The sequence below is a fragment of the Propithecus coquereli genome, unplaced genomic scaffold (assembly GCF_000956105.1).
Source record: "Propithecus coquereli isolate 6110/MARCELLA unplaced genomic scaffold, Pcoq_1.0 Scaffold91, whole genome shotgun sequence".
Lineage (NCBI taxonomy): Eukaryota > Metazoa > Chordata > Mammalia > Primates > Indriidae > Propithecus > Propithecus coquereli.
Genome location: NW_012155396.1, coordinates 3,891,269 through 3,900,531, shown reverse-complemented (window position 1 = coordinate 3,900,531; position 9,263 = coordinate 3,891,269). Strand labels below are relative to the sequence as shown.

The window sequence follows — 9,263 nt, the reverse complement described above, 5'->3', positions numbered from 1 at the left end:
AGTATTACTAGAACTTTCATGAGGACAAAAGAGCCTTCAGTTCAAGTGGGCTGGGCAGTGCTGTCATCTATGCTCCCTCGTGGTGGCCATGAAAAGGCTGTGTTCAGACCTCCAGCTCTGGGGAGATCCCACCTGTTGCCCCTCTGGATCCACCACTGCATTTGTGCCACTGAGTCCATGCTGACCACAGTTGTTCCTGCCAGTGGCTGCGGACAACAGGGGTGTGGGACTAAGAGGGGCCCATTCCGGGGACACACGGACTCCTCATCAGTCTGCTGGAACTTACTTGGAACTGTGCTGCAGCCTGAGACTCTCCTCCCCCAGCCACCTTGCTTTCCCATTGGCCAGACCCAACCAAAGCCAGAGGGCACCGGCCCCATGGACCCAGTCCCTAGAGTTCTGCATCCTGTGGGGCAGAAAGCAGGATGGAGGACGGTGGAGAGTGGCCTGGCCTGGGCTGGGGTGGGGCAGACAGAAGATACCCAGATAGAAAATACTACCAATGGACTTGGTTTGGCCTGCTCAGATGGTAACATCTTTTTCTTCAAAGGTTAGAAACAGTGAACCCATGATCTTCTCACTCATAAAGCCCAGGAGAGCAAACTCCTAGTTATTTCAGCCACTGTTGCCTGGGTTCTCATTGCTTGCAGCTAAGCACGAGGCTGACTGACACAGACCCTAAAAAAAGAAGCCAACTTCCTGTGAAATCCATGTGGAACACATAAAGACCAACGGAGCAGGGAGGAAGGAGTCCAGATAAGAGCTGAGCAAAGCAAACTCAGTCTTCAGTGAAGGTGGCTAGTTTAGCCTTCAGAACTCCATGTAGAGTGTTCATAGTTGGGTGACTATATTTATGCCTAAATTAACTGCCTTGCAAAATATATTTAGTCTTTGTCTCAGGGTGTGAGTTTAGTCATTCTCAACAAACCCTTTTCCTGTACCCATAACCTCCCAAAGTGTTATGTAAAGACGCGGACGAGGCGATCTGAATTCTGATGCTCAGAGAGGAAAAATGCCGTGATCAGTGGCCCTGACGGAATTGTCTCATCAGAGTTTATTCACGTTAGGGTGGGTTATAAGCTGCACATGCACTAAAGCCCACACATTGTTTTCTCACCCTTACTCAGCCTACTTCCTCTTATCTTAGAAATAGATAACACAAACTAGCCCTCCTCTTTACTCTTAAAAAATATTTACAACCCCAAATATCTCCCAAGAAGGTGGCTCTTCTTGATCGTGGGCCTTTTGATTGCCAAGCTCCTTGGCGAGCTTGTGTATCTTGTTTAGATGTGGGTGGGGAGGCGGGGGGGAGCTGGGTTACTCTACATGTTAGAGGAAGAAGAGCCGGGAGCTGGGTGAGGGTCTGGGAGGAAGGGCTGGGGAGCCAGAGGCCTGGGGAGGGAGGAGGAAAAGCACCTGTTAGGTGACCTCTTGATCTTTAATAGAGTCCCCAGACTCACAAAATGCTTGGGGGAGATTTCTTTAGAAGCCAATGAAAGGACTGAGTCCTGCGCTCTGAGTGGTTGGGGCATTAAACAGTGAGGGCACACACTGATGCTGGAGGAGAAATTAGCAGAGACCCTGAGAAACGTTGCCCGCCTCTCTAAAGGGCAGGGGGCCTGGGCTACGTCTGGGTTACAAATGAGTTTAAGAAACGCACTCATTTGGTGTCTTGGCTCCCAGGGATTTGATTAGGCCATGAGGAAGACTGTTAATCAGGTACACACAGAGCTGCTTTAAGAAGGAAGGAAGGAAATGTGACGTTCTAGAAAAGTTTCCAGGGAAAAGATTAAATATTTTCTTTTAAAAAGTACTTAAAGTGATATGATTTAGTTACCTGCTGGAAACAAGAGAGAGAGAGAGAGAGAGAGAGAGAGAGAGATTGAGAGAGAGAGAGAGAGAAATTGGAAAAATTTGAACACCAGATGTTTGACGATGTTACGGTGTATGGGAAACAGGTCCCACTTTCCAGGGAGGGCTCTGGAGACAGGGCAACGCCAGTGCCTTGGCTGCAGGTGCTGGGGTCAGAGAAGGGCTTGGATCCCACAGAAACTGAGTCAACTTGGTGAGGGGTAGGGTATGTCCTTGGTCAGGACAGGACATCCACGTGCCACCACAGGAACATGGCTCATCTCAGACTGCACCTGCTGAAGGTTGAACACCCACGGTGCACCCTTCCCTTGGGTGCACTGGCTTAGGAGCTGGGCTGGGCTAAGCCTGCAACCCGAGGTCTCAGTGAGGACAGCTGAGAGCAGTGGGCACAGCGGGGCCGACCCCTAAGAGGAGAGGCCATCACCCCACTGCCTGCCGCACTCTGAGAATCACGGCTGCCCAGAGCTCACGCCTGCACTCGTAGGGCTTATTAATCTGGGCTTTACTTCTCTCGTCTGTGAGGTATAGCTAATAATAATAGCTATTTTACACAATGATGAGAATCTCATTAGATTGTAGATGCGGAGACACTGTAAAAAATGCCAATCATTTATAAATGGAATGTCCTGATATGTGTGTGTGACAGTCCCCTGTCACATTCTTTTTCATCTAGATATGGCCCTTGAATGGCAGGGAGGGGAGAGATGGATGTGACGGACATTCCTTTCCTTCTCTCCAAGGCAATGCGCTTAATTGGAGACTTGAGGCAGGTTATAAAACCAACCCAGAACAAGCCATCTATGAGTATTTATTTGCATGTCATGGATACATGGTGTGTTTCTAATTACTATGGCAATTATTAACATCATAATGAAAAAATTTTAGTGATAGTTTACTAAAAAGCATTATCCATGTCTCCCATGGAGAAAGAAATTGATTTATTCTAAGTCAGGCAGAAATCAGAGACAGAGCAAAAACCAGAACTGCCTTCTCTCAGAATCTCTAGATTGCTGTACCTCTGGTCATTTCCATTGGAATTATACTCCTGTAAGTGGCTTTAGCCTTAGTAACTCTAAATGTTCATGTTTTGTGAAGCGTTACCACTCTCAGTGGTTGAAACCATTTGTGAAAGCATGGTCTTGGGTTTCTGAGACTGGCCTCTTGTGTTTTGTTTTTTCTAAATCAATGGCCTGTGTGTGGTTCTGAGAGTTCATTAGGGAATCCCTGGGAGCCCCAGGGGTGCAAGTCTAGGTATTCCATGCGCTCCTAGCTTCCCTGTTTCCCTGTGGGCTGCCTCATCACCACCAGCAGAGACCTAATGAACCCCATGTTTATTCTCAAGACTTCCAAGGACATTTGTGAAGCTTTGATCTCATTTCCATCACATATTTTTAAATGGTATTATTCCCTGAGGACATTTTCTCTTTTCTCTGAATTACACCTCAGGAACTTTAAGATGCATTTTTACATTGTTCTGGGGATTGTTTTTGCAAATGCCATGTCCTGGTGGATTTTAATTGACTCTGGATAACAATGCTTTGCTTCTTTTCCCTTTTAAATGGCGTGTTTATTGGTCATTAAAAGCTTTAGCAATCCCTCGTATGGTACTATTTTCATCTGAGAAATAGTCTCTGAGAAATCAGTTCCAGGGATAAGCCGGTTCAGCAAAGGTTGTAGTTTTTTCCTTTGTTTGGGGAGAGGAAGAGAGTGGGGCAGCCAGAGCTGGCTGTGGCAGATATGGCTTTATTTCGCAATAAACAGACGCTGGAGGACAAGCTGGCACTGGAGGATACGCACATGAACGAGACACATATGTTTGGCATGTTTGCCTACATGGCACCCACTATTCTGGGAACAGCACATATCAATTAGACTTCATGGGTGTCCACACAGAAAGTGGCCAACCTGAGCCAAAGTGAATTTATTGGAAGGCTATTGGAGGCTCTTCAACTGAAGCTGAAGACACCAGGCATGGAGAATTGGCCGGAACCAAAAGAGAAGCAATTAGCTTCTGTCTCACAGCCAGAACGGCCTGGGCAGGATGCTGTACCCACTGCCACACCTGCATGGAGATGAGTAGCATCCCTGCCCCTGACATGCAATTTGGGACAGGTGAGGGGAGGGAGTGGTTACTGGAATCGGGAAAGAGTCCACTAGAGGAACCCACCACGAAAAGAGCAGTGTCCATCTGTGAGGAACACAGCCAGCCTTGTGTGACCACAAGGGAGGGAACAGCTGTCCTGACCTCATTCTCCTTCCCTCGCTGACCTCCTGCCTGGGCTTCCCATTGGCCAAACGCCCCTGGAAGCCAGAGACAATAAGCCCTTAGATATAGCCATACAGATCAGCTTGGAGAACAGGCAGGAACCAAAGGATTCCTGGGACAAGAACATCCAGCTACAGAAGAGGAGGCTTTAATCTTTACCGTCCTTTCCCCCCGACCCCTTCCCTCCACACGCTTGCCTCTCACCCACCCTCCAAATACAGTTTTTTGTTACCTTTGATTAAATCTATATGCATTGTTTGCAATATTGCGAATAGTCACAGATATAGTGCATACTTAAATTATATTTCTTTTTGGTATAATCTTTTCCTCTTGGAGTTCATAGTTATATCACTTTTTTGTTTGCTTGGTTTTATAGCCCTATTCCTAACACACCCCTAAACTCTGCCATACCTGTGAATCTTCTCTCAGCATGTTCAGACACACCAGGGGTCTCACCAGTGCGGCCTCTGAGGATATAGATACGTGTTAGCAGAGGCCTGTCTCCTGCTGCAGTAAGAGCTGAGCGCTCCCCAGGGCTGCTGCTCTGCTGTTGCTCGGGCTCCCCCTTCACCAACACCCTCAATATTCCCTTCACTTCTTTTCTACATTGAACCCACCCCTTTCCTGGGTCCATGTTTTCCTTTTTCTGAGTTGGCTTCATTTTTTTTTTTTTGAGACAGAGTCTCCTGGGCTAGAGTGCCGTGGCGTCGGCCTAGCTCACAGCAACCTCACACTCCTGGGCTCAAGCGATCCTCCTGCCTCAGCCTCCTGAGTAGCTGGGACTACAGGCATGTGCCACCATGCCTGGCTAATTTTTTCTATTTTTTTTTTTTTAGTTATCTGGCTAATTTCTTTCTATTTTTAGTAGAGACGGGTCTCACTCCTGCTCAGGCTGGTCTCGAACTCCTGAGCTCAAGTGATCCTCCCACCTAGCTTTTTTGCGCCCTTCCTTTTGCTCTCCTTTTGCTGCGATAATGGATCTGGTCGTCATCTGTGGCATGTGTATCATGCTCTGTAAACCTATATCTTGCTCTTGCCCTATAATCCTATCTTACTCTCCTCAATAAACCTCATTTTCATGCTTGCCTTAAAAAAAAAAACCTCCTGCCTCAGCCTCCAGAGTGCTAGGATTACAGATGGGAGCCACCACGCCCAGTTGAGATTATTTTTAATAGTGAAAAAATTACAAAATAAGAGTGTACGTGGGTTTGAACGGTGTCAGAGAAGGATCTAGGTCTCACAGAGGATGGCAAGGAGTAACAATACTTTAAACTAATGACTAAGCAAGCAGATTGACTTACCACAATCTCACAGGTGACCAAGGCAAGACAGTTTATTACCAGCGGCAGAGCAAACAGCAGGAACATCATGATGGCAGTACCAGTTGCCCAGTCCCCAGGCAACACGATGGACCACGCTACGGCTGAAGCACTCGGGAACAAGGGCCCAGTGCCCTTTACAGCAAACAATAACCAAACCAGTCCCTTTCCTCTGGAGAGCAAGTAGTCATAAAGTAGTCATGCTTAGTCACCTTGACCTACTTAATTGCCTATGTGACTAGCTACAGAAATGGCTCAGAGTCAGAGATCATCTGGGTCTTGAAATTTGGCAGACTTAGCAAGGAGAGATGTAGAGATGCTAGAGGCTCACGCCGAGTGCCTCTCCCAACAGACAGCAAAGAGTCAGACTTTGCTGGACATTCGTCATTATCAGCCACTAGACATGCACCCCCACATTTGTTCTTGTGTAACACCCTCAGTTTCTTATGGGGAAGCCACCCGGCCCGCTGCAGCAGTCGATGAGATGGTCGGCTAGCCCCCCTCCCCGAACTCCTGGAGCCTTCCTGGTGTCAGCGAATCCCAAGACGGGCTGTTCAGTTGCTCTTTGATTTTGTGAGCCAACCCACATCCTTCCAATGAATTCCTTTTGGTTTAAATTAGAGTGAGCCTCTCTCATTGGCAACCAAAGAACTCTGTTATAAAATGGTATCTGTTCTCAAAGAATTCCTAGTTCCACCAAGGAGACACACATGTAAACAAATAACCACAGTGGTGTGAGAAATGGTATCACACACGGCACACGCAGGGCACGATAGTAGCATAGAAGAATTCCATCAACAAGGGCAGGGGTCATGAGTGCAACGGATATCAAAAACGAAAGCTGGACAAGGTGGTGTATACTCGTAGTCCCCGAGACTTGGGAGGCTGAGGCCAGATGGAGTCAGGGAGACCAGCTGGGGTTGTCACAATAGTCTAGGTGAGAGGTGATGGAGGCCCAAACCAAGGCAATAGAAGCAGGGATGGAAATCCTTTAAATGTTCGTAAACACATCATATTAGTAGGGTGGCCATATGATTTGCCATTCATACAGGGACACCACTGAGATATAAATGGGTATATATTAATAATAAAACTAGGACTGCAGGCATAAGTTGGGAAGTATGGTCACTCTTCTCATTTATCTATTCTAAGTCCAGCTTCCAGATGTCCCTCACCAGCATCAACAATGCTCAGCTTATTTGATTGTAACATGTTAAAAGGAAATTTGCTTTGTTTTTTATTTTTATTGGGTACAGGAAGAAACCCACAAACATTAGGCATCCTCTCAGCTCAGCTGTCTTTTCCGGCCCAATCGAGCCAGGATTTACCAGCCCAGCTGAGCACACGCAAGGAGGGCAATCGTGTTTTCTGCCCACAGCCCACAGGACACGAGCTAAGGGAGAGTATGTCCTCCGGCCTTTACTGGCAGACTAGGTGGCTAAAATCACATGTCAACGTTAATGGCCTTCCCACATTTCCAAAATAGGGCTCGGTATTTCTCCCATGCCCTCCCTAAAGGCAGGTAACTTGTCCATCTGTCTTGTCCTCTCTAATATACTCAGCACTGAGCATGTGTCTGGCCCCTAGCAGGAGTTTGATAAACATTTATTGAATATTGTTTGGTATTTTCTGAGTAAATATCCCATACTTGTCTAAAGGTTGGCCAAAGCTCCTTCCCCAACCCCAGTACACAAAATGCCTCTGTTTCCCCCTCCCCTTTGAAAGAGGAAGTTGGTGTCTCCCCAGAGGTCCTTTCCTCTGGACTGGTTTTCTTGGCTTTGCTTGGCTATTTTGTGGTTCCCACTGAGCAGATAGTAACTTTTTCCCCACTTCTTTTCCCCATGAGTGAGCTCCTGTTCCGATGGTAAAACCTACAACAATTAGGGACTTGCTTGGAGGTTTATTGGTGGAAGCACAGAAGCACCTTGTTATAAACACCATCTTACCTCTCCCAGGGTCATTCAGCCTGCAGTGGGAAAACAGCATGCTAGGAGGTGGTAGCAAGCGCATGGCTGCCAGGGAAGACCACCCTGTTTTGGTGAGGTGTCAGGGTCCTAAAAAGTGCTCTCCTAGGGAACTGGCCACAGGAACGTGCAGGAAGTGCTCATCGGGGTTCTCTTGTTCCCAGAGGCTGTGGCTCAAAGTGGCTCTCATGGGTACTTTCAAGTCGACTGAAGATACCACTGGCAAGGGTGTCTTGTCGCTGATGGAATTGTCTATTCCAATGGCAGTGTCGATGCTTCTGTTGGAGCCCAGAAATTTTGGGGTTATTGAAAGCAATAGAAGAAAAAGAAAACATTGTTAAAATCTAACTTTAAAACCATTTTTTAAATCATGTCTTTTCTAGCACGAGTGCCTTGAACATAAATGGAAATATGGAAATGAAAGGCAGTGACAATATGCACATATGGAATGAGGTGTCTAAGAGCAACCTGAGGAGAGAGGGAGGAGGAGGAGGAACTGGAGTTAAGGGCTGTCCTACGAAGGGGAGTACATAACTCTCCAAACCTTAAGTGTTGCTTTGATGCATTGAGAACCTAACGTGTGTTATGACTCAAAGGCGAAATCCCAGGGACCAAAAATTCAAGACCAGAGAAATGAGTATGAACTGGGACTGTCCAAGGGATTGCCAGCCTCGGTAACCAAGGGCTGGGTTGTCACGCGTGGGGAGAGTCCTTTGTAAAGAGCTGCTGTCTCCTTCTCCTCAAGCTGAAAGAAAGGGACTTCCTGGGGCCACCTAGAGAGCTGGAGCTGCGGCCCCTGGGTTCTGGGAGACCCAGCAGATGGCGGCACAACTCCTGCCCAGGAACATGGAGGGCAGGAGAGAGGGGACAGTGGGTTTCTCTGTTGGTGCAGTGGAGAAGAGTTGCTTCTGTGTCCAGGAAGCATGGCCTTCCTCTCCAGTGGTTGGCCGAAGTAGAGAGGACATTTCTTGAGGACAGGATGTGGACTATGCCAAAGAGAGAGAGAGAGAAAGAGAACACACCACCCTGGAGCCACTGTAAGGCCTACCCAAGAGGACGCCTTACAGGGGAGGAGGGACTCTGACAGCTAGTGCCTGGGTGGCATGGACCCCTGCAGAGCCAGGGCCCAAGGGAGGTGGTGGCCAGTTAAAAGGGAGGTGTCACAGCATCACCAGAGTTGCTGCTGAGGGGCAGGGAGCGGACTTCAAAGAATGCAAGAAAGCTCCTAAGAGAAAAAGTCAGCTTTAAACATTAGGAAACAGAAAGAGAAGAGGAGTGACAACATCGTCGCCCACTAGGAAAGGCCGTTTTGACAGGGGGCCAAGCTGAGGATAAGGGATAAGGTGTGATAAGTTCAGAGTTTTGGTAATTTTCAGGCACTGGACATTTTAACTTCATTATTTGAAGGGACAAAAGCACCTTTTATGTCTAAGAGGGGGCCCACATGCTATGGGGCCTGCCCAGAGAACCAGCTTTTATCCAGGGGCAAGAAGAAAACTTCTCCCGCTGAAAAATTACAAAGGGAGGACAAAAATAAATTTGCATTTCATGACCCCCTGCAAGTCATACTTGTTCAGTGTGTTGGTTGCACTACCTTGCTTTAGGTTTCTATCCCTCGTTATGGAAAGAATCTAACATAATTTGTTAGCAAATGAATAATACTTTGGAGCTAGTGGCAGTGTCCCCTTTGTGGTCCTATCTTCTCTGTCCATTTTACAAAAGAGAGAGGTGAGGGCCAGGCGTGGTGGCTCATGCCTGTAATCCTAGCACTCTGGGAGGCCGAGGCGGGTGGATCGTTTCAGCTCAGGAGTTCAAGACCAGCCTGAGCAAGAGCGAGACCCC

General features: G+C 47.6%; 1 protein-coding gene across 1 annotated transcript in view; it reads right to left on the bottom strand.

Moving 5' to 3' along the window:
• Positions 1-7,503: 7,503 nt before the first annotated feature.
• FAM71F2 (family with sequence similarity 71, member F2) overlaps positions 7,504-9,263 on the bottom strand; it is an 8,214-nt gene continuing 6,454 nt past the window's right edge. The window contains exon 4 of the mRNA XM_012664733.1: positions 7,504-7,716. Coding sequence (XP_012520187.1) covers positions 7,504-7,716 — 213 coding nt within the window. The remainder of the gene's footprint in view (positions 7,717-9,263) is intronic.